Raw genomic sequence first — 14,264 nt, 5'->3', positions numbered from 1 at the left:
TGACCAATCCATAAAAGTTAGGACTCAATTAAGGTTTTCTGTTTAGGCAAAAAGTGGCCAAAAGTGTTTGGCATCAACAATGCGTACCACATGCATAGGCAACCACTACCACCTCAATTGCACTTATTGCCATCAAACCCCATTTTCCATTGCCAACACTAGCATTTGCATTACATAATCCCCATCCATTGATACATGCATAATCAATACATTGTCCCTTGTTTGCATAAACCCAATGCCAAGTGATCCAATTGTCGGTTCACTTTCGGTTCACTTTGAAGTAGAGTGTTGATGATGAGATTTTTCTTGCCGATCTCTCGGCAAAGTCTTCTCACTACTTACCAAGGTTTAGAATCCAATGGCAAGGGTTGAGGCCAAGTCTTCACACCAATGTACCTAATCCCCCCTCCTTTTACTGCTTTTCCAAAAGCACCCACGGCAAGGAGAGTCCAAAACATACTCCCCCTTGGCCCCTCCATCAATGCCAAGGGGTACACTCTCAACATGGTGGGTTCTAGTGCTCACATAATTGAATTGAGAATCTAGCAATGTAAAGAGAGTAGAGTATGTGATGGCTTACAATTCAAAGCACGTACTCGTGCTCATGTGCATTACAAAACTTTGGCATGCTCTCATGCTTGTATTATGCTCCTTCTTCCCTTTCTCACCAAAATCCATTGCTCCAAGGCTTGCAACAACCATCCACAAATAGAAAGACAATACAATGCCCTCACCAAGGCATAATAAATGCAAAAACCTCTAATGAATACATGCTTTCTCTCTTCTTCAATCCAAGTGTGGACTTCTTCATGTGTAGGATAAAGGTGATCGGAGGTGTGTGTGGAAATGATCAAGAGCATGTAGAGGTTCAAGGCAATGTAAGCATTATGCAAAGAAATGAAGAGAAACCCTTGGTTTGTAAGGATTCTACCCTAAACCTTGTTTTCTCCCAAAATCCTAATGCCCTTGGCTAAATTGATCAAGAAATACATGGTTGTGTAGAGGAGATCAAGGGAAATAGGATTATGGATTGAGAACTCAAGAAATCCCACTGTAAACCCTAATCTTGGAGAAAATTCTCAAAACCATGTTTCTCCCAAGAAACCATAAAATTGTAATTATTTTTACTAGCTCAATGATATGGGAGAATAGAGGAGAGTTAGGGAAAAGGAACTAACACCCTAGAAATGTATGGTGGAAACCCAAGAATCCCAAATTTGGAGAAAGAGGTGAAGAAACCCCAATCCCATGGTTTGAGGGCCAACCACATACATGAATGGGTAGGGAAGAGCATGGGAAAGAAGACTATGGAACCAATTTATGCATAATTCCCTCAAAAACCCTAATTTGATGTGAAACCCTAAATCTCAAGAAAATGTTCAAATCTTGCAAGAGCATGTGAGATTAACACCATTAGCACTAAAAGAAGCTTTAGGGTTAGCAAATGATACAAGATTGTGATTAGGGTTGAAGGAAACACCATCGCTAGGCAACAGTCGTCCATGAGCTCTTAGCATCGTTTTCTCTTACATCCGACCCGTCAACCGCATCCTTCCACAACTCCATGGCTTGCCTTGCCTTCCCCCATTGATTATTTAAGCTCTCATAGTGTCCAATGGTAAACCCCAGCCCATTAATCTTTCTTTCCACACTAGTTACTCATCTCCCACATGGATTTGGGCTGTTCATATGTGATGATTGAATTTGTCCACACGCTTTGAGCCTCAAGGAGGTTTTTGCACAACATGGTAGTTTTGAGCCTTGTTCACATGGGGTGAGCCTCAAGGAGGGGATTTGCACACATTGAGCCGATTTGGTGTATCTGGGGAGTGTTCACATGTGCCCTACCTTGTGGTTTGGATTTGCGTGATTTTGGGCACTTGTGTGGTGATTCCTATGTGGTTTTGGATCACACACGAGCACATTTATGTGAGGTGTTCACATGATTATGGCTTTTATGGGGCATGTTCATGCACATTAGCACATTGTGAGCTTTATTCGCACATTTGGGTGCACAGTGTTCTTTTCACACACTAGCGCATCATTTGAGCTTATTCACATGTGGTGTGAGTTATTTGTGCTTTACCATTCCTTGTTCACATGCCATAATGCACTTTGGGCTTATTTTTACACTTTGGGTTTCGTAGACTTGCACACACACTTGGAGTTGTGTTGAGTGGTGTTCACACACAGCTATGGGTGATCCTTACTATTTTTATCCTTCTTATGAGACTGACACACCACACATCATCTTTGTCATCGATATCACTATAATAACATCTCAGTTTGTGATGTTAGGAGGGTCGCACATGTATTGTCTTCATGGCCCTATGCTCGTTATCATGAGTTGCCATTTTGTGTTTGGGAGCACATCTCATTTGCGGCATTTGCACATACCTTCGGCACATCGAGGCTTGGCTTCTAGATCTCAACTCATCAAATTCTCGTTATTATGAGGAGGCATATTCATGTCATGGCTAGTTGTTCGAGCTTGAGAGTTTGGTGCCTAGCCATTAGAGGCATTTGTTTGGTGAGGAGGAGATTCATGCTAGATGGTCCAGATGGTCCGTACATTAGAGGCATTTGTTTGGTGAGGAGGAGATTCATGCTAGATGGTCCAGATGGTACGTACATGGCGACTTCTTTGCTACATTGCTTGGATACTTTGACATAGAGTGTTCGACATTGTTCGCATTGGATGATTCTTTCTTTGGCCACTTATATGAGTGTCCCACAGTCTTGAGCCGCCATGATTATATTCTTGAGGATGCAGTTGACACCGACACAAATTCAAATCATGATGATGATGTTGTATCACACATATACATGATGTTGTATCATCACACACACACACACAAGATTATAGTGATACACGTGCACATCAAGACACATACACACATGATGATAGTGATACATGTGCACGTGATGACATATACATGATGATGATGATGATGATATATGTGGAATAGAGATAGGTCAAATGCCCATCATGATCTTGATGGGCATTTGACTAGTCATGATCATTCAACTAGTCATACATCCCTAGTTACACATGGTGATGACACTTCACATGTTGACGAGCACATCATAGACCATGAGGAGCATAGATGTGACGTTCTAGTATTAGATGTGTCGAGATACTCCTCTAGAGTTGTCACATGTGGAGAGATTTTGGATGCGACCACTACTGTTAGTTTTTATAGCATTCCTGGCAGCATTCATGTGGATCAAGTTGTTGTTGTGATTGAGTAGTCAGGGATAGTGCATGAGAGTAGTGATGAGTGCGTGGAGGTGAGACATCGTACGAGTATGCATATCAATCATATTTTTAGCCTATCCTATGACATCAACCTTTCCTCGAGAGCTTTACATTTGATCTAGGTATTTTTTTAGATTCAGTGTTGTTTGAGATTGATTTTTCATGGGATTTAGGTCATATAGGGACACCATTGATGAAGATTGTCTATGCCTTTTAGTGGCCTTAGAGATTCCATTGACAGTGAGTTGGTTGATATGGTTGATACCACTTTATCTCTCTTGTGTAGGCACTTTATCAGTGCTTAGCGATGGTGATCTTTATGATGATCCAACTTTTTTCTTAGAGGGACACACACATATAGAGTGTCTTGCACATGGAGATATTGTGCATGGGTTGGATCATACTCATATATGCATTGATATGGTGGATCACATCTTTGACTTTTCGAATGGTGCTACATGGGATGATGCCATGGGTTTGCATTTAACTCTACATGAGGCTGACCTCGAGCTATGTTCATTTGTCTCCCATGGGGTGTCAACATAATCCTATTTTCTTTGGAGCTAGGGCATTTACTTTTGGATGAAGTATGTCATTTGGGATGCATGGTATCTAATTATGTGGATTTACATGCATCACATCCAGATTCTCACCTAAGCAGTTATTTGGGACCATGGATTTAATGATATTTCTGGTGGCCATTTCACTTTGGATGAGGAGCTTGGATTCTTCCTTTTTGATCTAGGTCGTCACACATTTATTCCATGGTTGGATGATCTACACTTTGGCTATCCATTTGACCCAGGCGGAGGTATAGCAAGATATGTCATTAACATGGGTGATTATCCTTTTGATCCAAGAGCTACCATCACTAAGGCTTTAGAGTTGAGCTTTCCTTTTGACCCAGGAGCTACTACCATTTTAGCTTCCATGGTTCAGGGTGTATACCATACATATCCTTTTGATCCTAGAGGATACTCGACTAGCTTTGTCATCGATAATGGTTACTTATCCTCTCCACATGCACCACCAGATTATCTTGGGACCATTGCCTTGGATTTCCTTTCGATCTAGGTGGTTGCATAGATAGCCTCATCATCGAGATGGAAGCCTTTCATCCTTTCCATTTGACCTGGAGGGTTATGTGATTCATGTATAGGTTTTTTGCATTCAGCCATGGATGTGATTTTTGGCTTTTGTACATAGCCACATGTTTTCTTTGTGCAACACGACCACCCTTTGATTTCAAGGATGAAATCATTATAGGAGGGGATCATTTGTATGAAGCAACACCTTTAGAATAGGTGTAGGACCTTGGTCATGGGTTCAAGTACAAAAGGGGGCTAATGGACTATCATTGAAACCCTTTTTGACCTTTTGACACCTTTTGATATCTTTTGATATTAGTCATCATGACTTTTGGAGCCTCATGGCTTTTACCTAGGCTTATGGAAGGCTGTTTCCATCCTTGGTGAAAGGCTAAATCACTTAGGCATTATGCATGATTAATCAGCATAATGAATGTCCCAAATCTCAACTTATGATCACTCCATTCCAAAGATTCAAGTAAAAAATTTAAACTTGTTTATTTCTCTACAGAGAAGAACAATTAGCATATATTCTCACAAACTCACTTGGAAAATTCAAGTTTGAATACTTCAAATACATGATGTGTGTGAAGGAAAACAAGATGTTTGAATACTTCAAATACATGATGTGTATGAAGGAAAACAAGCTAATCATTAATAAGAAGATTCGATAATGTTCACTTACTAGCACCAAGGACATTCTCAACTAGCTAAGGTGTTAAAACATTGAAGATAGACTAAGATTCAATTAATAAATGCAAATAGGGATATATAGAGCTATGAAAGATACATGAAGAAGTGTGGAAGGGATATAAAGAGGTGTATAAAAGGGACATTTTATTTGAGGGCTATTTTAAGAAGCCCACGTCCAAGTCATTGTGGTTCATGTTGTAATCAACGTTTGAGGTGTATGTTTGAGGGCTATGTTAAGCAGTCCAAGCCTAAGTCATTGTAGTTCATGTTGTAATCAATGTTCTTCTCAAGTTGTGATGCAAGCTTATGATTCCTTGTGATGTTATTTGTTCAATCTATTGCTAATTACTGAATCCATCCATCAATAGGCACACAAAACATGGAGGTAAACCCTAACAATTAGTAAGAGGCTCTTTTTTGTGCTCTTGACCACTTTTGACTCTTTGCTTGCTTCTTATCCCTAAATGCTTAATTTTTGTGCTCTTGACCACTTTTGATTTCTCGTCTACTTCTTGTCCCTAAATGCTTAAGATAATGTTGAGAAGCACACGAGAGAGAGAGAGAGAGAGAGAGAGAGAGAGAGAGAGAGAGAGAGAGAGAGATAGAAGAAGAAGAAGAAGAAGAAGAAGAAGAAGAAGATTGTATTATCGTCCACTGGGGGATAATTATGACCCATTGGACCAAGAAACTAGTAAAAGACAAAAAAAAAAGTATCCTTTTGTTACTATGAAGGGCAAAACTAGCAAGCTAGTGTGTGGCATAATGTGACTCAAGCTCCTCTCTATGTTTGAAGAGTTGAGTGATGAATGCCCCCAAAACAATGGGTGTGGCTGTAAGCAATACTTGTGGTAGTTGTGTGTGGCCTTTAAGGAGTTTGCTGAAATCTCCTCGAATATGTGTATATCGAGGACAAACCATGACCATATGTTCTTTTATCTCCATGGCCTTGATGTCACAAAATTTGCAGATTCTTTCCTGCCTTGGCACCTTCTGCCATGCTCCTCTTTCAATCGCAAGCTTGTGTGATCTTGTCTAAGGGCATGCTATATTCATGCATGCATGGGGTGGCATTGGTGTGCTTATGTATACTTGAGTGTTGTCTTCTCCTTGTGTGTAGAATGACCAAAAATCAGGATTAATGGCATCATGAGAGAGAGAGAGAGAGAGAGTAGGGATGTTAGGTTGCATTGAGTGACAAGTGATGCTGCATAGAGATGGAGGGGGGATGTTTTTGCCTTAGAGGTAAAGAGAGCTTTGCCTAGGCTATGTGTGTGTGTGTGTGTGTGTGTGATAGAGAGAGAGAGAGAGAGAGAGAGAGAGAGAGAGAGAGGTTTGGGGCCCTCCTTGACTTTGGTTGGGCATGGCGCAGAGGCTCCAGGTTTGAGACTCATGGGCATTGTTGACGATGATGAGGCTAGAGTCTCTTGTGGAGTGGCTGTCAATGAGACGAGGCCTTCGAGCATGTGGTTGTCTCCTTTAGTGAGGTTTGTCGATGAAGAGGCATAGGCTCCGGGGCTTTTCCTTTGAGTTCCTTGCTAGAGATAGATGGTTGCGTGGGGGAAACTTCTTCAGGAATGGTTGTTGATTTTGCGAGGTTTTAGCATTGAACTTTGTTGGTGAGGATGGGGTTGAAGGAGTAGATGCTTTATCGGAGTTGGTCATCTTACTAGAGTGTGAGTGTGTGGTGTGTATTTAGTCACAAACACAAGAATTTTTCCCAATCTTCATCTCCATTCTCCTTCATTTCTTCTTCACGAACTGTATAGTGTATTCTCACATACACAACTCCTTTTTCTCTCACAACCCTATCACTTAACTTTAGGGTATATATAGAATAACTAGGTTTGGGATATGGGGTTGGGGTTTTAGTAAAATACTACCCACTTCCCTTGTTTTCGGATTAATTGAACTTTGGCTGAATTTGCAGAATTCTACTCGAGTTGCATTGGGGTCACTTCTTTTACAATCCATATCATAGTGTCTTTGAGTACCTTTCAGTGTGTGAGAATCCACATCATGGTGTCTTTAAGTACCTTTGAGTGTTTGAGAAGCTCAATCTTCTTAGGTTTGGTTTGGTGAAAGATTATTCCTTGCCATCATGAAACTATAGAGTAGATACCATCCCACTTTATCATTGGCATGATGGCTTATGCTAATTAGTATCCCTCATCATCTCTATCCATGTACCATTTGTCAGGTAAATGGCCATCTAGACTTGGAGGGCCTTTGATTGCTTCAGTTTCTTTTCGTCCTCGACTTTGACAGTGACTTGCTTTCGCAAACCATCTTGAACCAATGTCTTGATGCTGTGCAACTCTTTCATCATTTGTCTACTTTCACCTTAGTGACAATCTCTTCGTGGTTCGGAAGGACTAGACTTTGTTTATGCTCTAGAGTTGCAAGGCAAGCTTCATGTTCATAAAGCCATCCCATGAGAGCTTGTTGATTTGTTATAGGAGATAGATGGACCATTCACTTTGTCGAGTGGTCAAGGGCTTTCTAGGTGATGCCAAAGCATCCACAAAAGAAAGCTTCGGCATACTTGCATGTGAACTTGTTCTTATATTAGGGATAGGTATTAAGGTCTACCTTTTTTTGTGTGTGGTTGATGTGACCACGTAGCTTGCTTAGGGGGGCCGTCGCCTTTGTTGTGGTTGAGAAACATGAGCAGATTCTGAAGAATGTGCCATGGGTGTGCTGAATGGGGCAGTTGTGAGTGGCTTTTGGTGTAAGAGGTGCTGTTGAACGGGGATGTGAAGTGGGAGCAAATGGTGCACGAGGTGTGGAGAGAGAGAGAGAGAGAGAGAGAGAGAGAGAGAGAGAGAGAGAGAGAGCCCTTTGTAGGCATGCACAAAGAGAGAAAGTGGCATGTGGACAGGCAAAACAAAGATGCCACAAATTTCTACTTAAAAAAAGGAGTCGTAAAACGTTTCATGGGAAAAATTGAGATGTCGGCATATTCTTCTGTAAGTTTTTGAATCGGCTTGAAAAGAGCATTTTGGTGCCCTCTTTATACCCTTTTGTTTTTTTCTCTTATATGTCAAAGAACCTGATACACTTAAAATTTGCAATTCGCGAGCTCAAAATATTTTAAGTGTTTAAATTTGCAATTCACGAGCTCAAAATATTTTAAGTGTTTAAATTATGCAATTCCTTGAAAATCTTATCTAGTTATTTTCAAAGCTCAATTCATAAAATCTTCCATTCTTTTTGCACATCTCTATATCTATTCTCTTCTCTTCTCTTCTCTTCCCTTCTCTATATCTATTCTATTCTCTTCTCTTCTCTTCTCTTCTCTTCTCTTCTCTATATCTTTATATCTCTATATCTCTATAGTATATACAGGAAGAAAAGCTACTTCATGGTAAGAATTTGGAGGTTAGGTAAGAAGAGGAGGAGGGGAGAAGAATCAAGGAGGTTGGTTTAAAAAGACTAGTACTCAACCCGCGTGGTATGTAAAAGACACTAAGAAGGAAAATGCAGGTCTGGAATACAAAGGGTGGATTTTTCCTCTCATCCAAAATTTCTTTTTTTTTCCTTTTCTCCTGGTTGTCCATAGATAGATAGGGCAGCGGCCAGTTGATGCCCTATGGCGAGATTGCGTGTAAACATTCCGTGATTATTTATTAGGTTACTAAGGTGCATCATTGGTTGGAAAAAGACACACGTACACAAATACACACTGCACAAACGAGCTGGTTTTTTGCGATATGGTATGTATGGCTATGACCATGGCCTTGGCAATGGTCTCTCACTCCGTGCCCATGTCCTCCTCTTTATACCTCGCCCTAGACCCTCGCTTCAATGTGGCTACTACCCATCGCCCACTACACAGAAAGAGCAATAAGCGCCTGAAATTGATGGTCTATTCACATTCTCAAAAAAAAAGATATAGGAAGATTGATGTGTCTGCTAACCCCCTTGTATTTGGAGCAGTTGCTGCTGCTAGTGGTCCTTCCTTGTGGCCCAGCCCTGCTTTGGCAGTCAGTGCAGAAGAAGTTGCCGTTGTGCTTACAAAAGTATGCATTCCTCTTCTTTGAACAGTGTTTGAAAATTAAATTGTCTAATTTGAAGGTTTCGGATAACAAAACTCCAACATTTCAATCATCTCAGTCTGCAATAGATAGCTATGCTTCAGTTAGTCAACATCATATCACGAATTCAGGATACTGATTTTTGAGGGTTGCATACCAGTTTTGTTACGCCTGAGCAGCCAGGAGTGAAAACTTTAGAAGATTAGCGTTTTTGAACTTTTTATAGTGTTTTGCACACGTTGCATAGGGGTTTGCCTTACGTCGGAACTTTTATGCTGGATACAGAACAGTCCCTGCCGTGTGGGGAGCTGGACTGGCAATCTTCATTTGAGGGTGCCCATGATGGGCTACTCTAGGGTTTTGGTTTGCGGAAACTGCAATTGTAACCTCAAATCAACTGAATTTACACAAGAGAATTATAGACCTATGCTTCACATAGTCAACATCATGATCCATCTTGAAGTTACTCACGACAAAGTCTTGCTTGCCACTCTTCCCACATCTGAACAAACAACATCGAACTATAGTAGATTAGCACCTCACATGCGTCATGTAAGCCACTCAAAAGTAGCGCTCACTACTCACTAGGCGTTGATAGTTGATTGCAGTGCCTTTGCCTGCATCCCATTTCGGTATGAAGAACAACTGCACTGCCTTTTTGTGGAATTTTGATTGTACACTTAATCTACAGGGTTAGTGGCTGTTTGTCACCAGTTGGACATAATCACCATGAGTTGATGGATTCATGTGGCGCACTAGTGAGTGAGATGAGATCTGCAAGGCACATGTGGACTTGGTGCCTGTGCATGTGCCTGTAATGGATGTACAGGCTTTTGAGAATGGGAGATTGTCCTGCAACTTGTGCTCTGCATTCTTTGTATTATTGGTAAGAGATAATGTCTTGAAATGTGTGGAGTCTGTATAAAACACCGGTATAATGGCTAAGAGGATTGGGGACACCTGAGGCCATGTACGTGTGCCCTAACTTGGTTTGATCCCTGTGAATAGATGGTAAGTAATGTAATCCTTTAATTATGGTAAATATTGAGTGTGTTTTAAAAATGTTCGCACCACACATTAATGAGTGGGCAGGCACCTCAGTTTAGAGGGTGCCTAAATCATTATTGTGGGTGTGAAGGGGTCTTAAGGTCCAGATGCAAGCCATTCTCCAAGTCCCATGCCATGTGTGGGGAGCCGCCCAACACTTGGTACTTCCTACCAACTAAGAGAAGTGGTTGCAAAGGGCTTCAGTCTAAGCTTGCAAGAACACATGAAGAGGGCACCCCACTCCACCTTGCTGTTGGTAACATCTCCATCCTTGCATGGCTGGCTGCTGCAGCCTGCCATCACTGACCATCTCAGCCCATCGCCTCCTAGGTGCCACCCTGTTATGTACTTAACACTAATCCATGGGATTAAGGTCTAATATGGTCAGGGTTGGGGAACCTTGGGATTAGGGGAAGGTCATACGAAGGTTAAAGGTGGCTAGGGTTCATTATTCGTGATAATCCATTGTTACTAGCTATTTATAGCTGGACTGTTATTTATAGCAGGAGTAGTCACTATTATTGGTATATATGCTATGAGTAGTACCTCATGTGAACATGGGCTAACCAAGGGCACTTTTCTCCTTTTGGGTTTTTCCCCTTGGATATCTGGTGTGAAAGGACACCACCACTTTTATTGTATTTTGATATTATGGAGTTGACTCTCCAACTCCACACATTCCAATGCAATCTTCTTTTGTATCACTCTCCTCTTCACTTTGTGTGTGTCTTTCACTATGTGTGTTGTTGTGCCAAACCCTAGTTCAGCTCTACAGCTTGGGCCAATAGTGGTATCAGAGCTGGGTTCTCCCGCGGGCCATCACCACATTCAGCTGCGCCACTCCGTTCGGCGACTCTTAGGCGGCCTGCAGTTCGGTCTGGTGACCGCCTGTCCTGCTGCTGCACTCCGGCCGTTCTGTCCCACTGCAGTGCCGCCGGTCCTACCTCCCCCGGTGCCACCCACCTCCCCTTTCAGTTGCCACCCACTTTATAGATGATGTGGCAACCGACGGAAATTGTCCAAATTTGGGGCCTTCATCGTCCATCTATTTTGCTGTCCAGCACCGAGCGCTTGATGCCCATCGCATTTGTGCTCGCTGGTGATGTCTGGCTGCAATCACCGTCGTCGTTTCCATAGCTTCGATCATCTTCACTGCCTACTGATCGCCATCGTCTTAGCCTTTGTCCGCTGTCCCCGCTGGTGCAATTCGCCGTTGCCGTTCCCCGCTTGCCTACCCATCGCCGTCTCCTTTCACGCCCATCTACTTGCCCGTCTGTCGCCAACTTGTTGCTATCCTTGTGCTCCTGCAAGGCGCTTGTGTCATCTGGACACTCCAAACAATTATTGCAGCCTTGTATTGAGGCAAAAAAAGTTTGCTCAGGAATCTGTGATTGCCTGGCATAGCACTCTGGTGCATTGGGTTTTGGCCTACAGGTGCTTTTTACAACATACTTGGTTGCACGTATTTGCAGATCGCTTGGTAAAGAGATTTCAGCATCATGGCAGGGAATACAACCGATATATTTGGGGTTTTGTCCCAAAAGGATAAATTGGATGGCAGAAACTACTCCCTATGGAGTTTCATGGTCCGAAACCTTCTTGTGGCCAAAGGCTTATGGGGTTATATATCAGGTGAAGACGTATGCCTTGCTGACATAGCACCTAACACACCCGGCCATGGTGCTCAACAAGCTGCAGTACCTACTTCACAGGAGGAAGAGATGGGATACTCGTGATGTCCAAGCGATGGCTTTGATTGCTTTGTCAGTAAAGCGGTCAATCATACCGCATATTAGTTCTTGCAAGACCTCACGGCGAGCGTGGGATGTACTCGAAACCATGTATCAGGCAAAGAATGAGGCCAGGGTTGCATATCTCAAGAAGGAACTTGAGAACTTGAACGTGAATGATGGTGACAATATGGCTGATCATCTTAGGAAGATCCATGATCTTCGGGAGTAGTTGCTCAATATTGATGAGGTCATTTCTGAAAAGGAACTGGTTTCCAGGACGCTATCATCATTATCAGAAACTTATTTGAACTTCCACACATAGCTCACTCTATCTATGTGGGGGAACCTAGAACCAATCTTGTTTGAAGAGTTGGGCTTGTTACTACAAGAGGAGCAAAATCGAAGAACAAATCTTCTGTCATGTGTGGCAGTGATGGGGCTTTTGTTGCCCAAGGCAAGGGCAAGGAAAAAGCCAAAAGCAATTTTCAGCGAAAGGCTGATTTGGGACAGCCTTCACAAAAGGCTAAAAATGATGCAGACAAGCCCAAGAAAAAGGGCAAATGTCACTGCAAAAAGCCGGGTCACTATTTAAATGAGTTTAGAAAGCGGTTTGCAAAGGAGAAGAAAAAGGAAAGTGGCATGGCTGTAAGTTCTTCTTCATCACTTGCAGCGAAAGATGATACATTAGTAAATCTTGTGCACGATGAGTAGACTTTTCTTACTTGCAGTTATTTTGCATTATTAGAGCATATGTCTCTCAGTGTCAATGAAACGCACGACACATGGTACTTTGACAGTGGTGCTTCTAAACACGTTACCTCATAGAGGAATTTGTTTAAGAAGCTTATGGCTGCCTTGGAAGGCAAGCAAGTAACATGTGCAAACAATTCTTCTTATCCAGTTCAGGATGTTGGTGAGGTTATCTCCTCACAGAGGCAGATGGTGCAGACTTATGTCTTCTAGATGTATTGTATGTGCTTGGGATTAAGAAGAACTTGCTGTCCGTCTCCTCTTTGCTAAAAGAGGATATGCAGTGAACTTTGAGGATGACAGGTGCACAGTGAAAGACCATCAAGGTGGCTATGCACCAGTCACTTCTGGCACATTGTACCATGGGTTATATTAGCTTGACAAGAGAGAGCATGATGCTCATGTGGTTACCACTCTTACACTTGCCATGATAGAGGCAGAATTGTGGCATGCCAGGTTTGGGCATGTAAATTATGGCAGTTTGATGCTATTGCAAAGGCATCAAATGGTGCAGGACATGCCTCATGTAGAACTGCCACCAAAACATGTATGTGAAGGATGCATATTGGGTAAGATGCTTATAAATGCATTCCCAAAAGATGGATCAACAAGGGCTGTCTGGAAACTACAGCTTGTGCACAATGATGTGTGTGGTCCTATGCGAACACCATCTATACTTTGTAACCTTTATCGACGACTACTCTAGATTTGCTTGGGTGTTGTCACATGCACCTTGCGTTGGAGTGCTATATGTGACAAACTGGCTCTACATCAGTGCACCATTCATCAGTAGGAATCACCTTTTTTTAAAGGAATATTTTGTCGTATAGTGTGGCCCCATTGTGAGCCCTCAGTCCAAGGACAGTTAGGCACGAGCTATGTAGGCCAGTCTCTGAGCCATACAGGTTAGTCTAGTGTCAGTCCTCTTAACCCACTAACTTGATCCCAACATTATTATGTGAACCGCTTAATTGGACATATTAGTAGGGTTGGTAGAGTTGGTAGCCAACTCGCCAACATTTAACACTAAAATAGGAGTCTAGGCCATCCATTGATCAATTAGTCATCATTGGGTCATTGAGAACTCAAGAGTAGTGCTACCATTGAGTGTCTCTGTTTATCATTGTATATACTTCATGTTTGTCACGTGCATCCCGCACTTGGATGCCACGTGGCCATATCTGTACAGTAGGTGCACGTTAGAGAGTGGTAACTAGCCCTTTGTGAGCCTTTGTCTGGGACAAGTCAGCCATGGATCCATTGTAGAGGGTCATGGTTGGGTGTGCATCTCCCGCACATGAAGTCAATCCATGTCCCGCACGTTTGTGTAACCCTTTGGAATGATGTAGAGATGTACCAGCATTTATTAGGCTTCCAGTCAGATGCACAGACACTAGTCTAGGTCAAGAGATAGGCTTTGTAGAAGGCTATCTCATGGAGAGATGTACCGGCATTTATTAGGCTTCCAGTCAGATGCATGGGCACTAGTCTAGGTCAAGAGATAGGCTTTGTAGAAGGCTATCTCATGGACAGCCATGTAAGGCTTGTCCAAAAGCCACCAAGGAGGCCATGGACGTGAAGTTCGGCCATAGGCCAAGCCTAGGCCTTAAAGCCAGCCTTATAAAAGCCCATAGGACCTTGTTGGCCAGCAGTTAGGGCT

General features: G+C 42.5%; 1 protein-coding gene across 9 annotated transcripts in view; it reads left to right on the top strand.

Moving 5' to 3' along the window:
• Window positions 1-8,502: 8,502 nt before the first annotated feature.
• Window positions 8,503-14,264, top strand: part of LOC147617537 (calcium sensing receptor, chloroplastic-like) — a 40,134-nt gene continuing 34,372 nt past the window's right edge. For 2 of the 9 annotated variants that reach the window (XM_086775804.1, XM_086775806.1), the window contains exons 1-2: window positions 8,563-8,753; window positions 8,977-9,059. Coding sequence is in view for 5 of the 9 variants with exons in the window: in XM_086775802.1 (XP_086631928.1) it covers window positions 8,751-9,059 (309 nt within the window). In the remaining 4 variants the exon portion in view is untranslated. The other 7 variants (XM_086775801.1, XR_015262236.1, XM_086775802.1 and 4 more) reach the window with 7 other exon arrangements.

Source organism: Cibotium barometz, chromosome 36 (genome assembly GCF_041138505.1).
Source record: "Cibotium barometz isolate CiBa-2024 chromosome 36, ASM4113850v1, whole genome shotgun sequence".
In the NCBI taxonomy this organism is placed as follows: Eukaryota; Viridiplantae; Streptophyta; class Polypodiopsida; order Cyatheales; family Cibotiaceae; genus Cibotium; species Cibotium barometz.
Note: the sequence above shows the minus strand (reverse complement) of the source record. Positions and strands in the feature narration are given on the sequence as shown.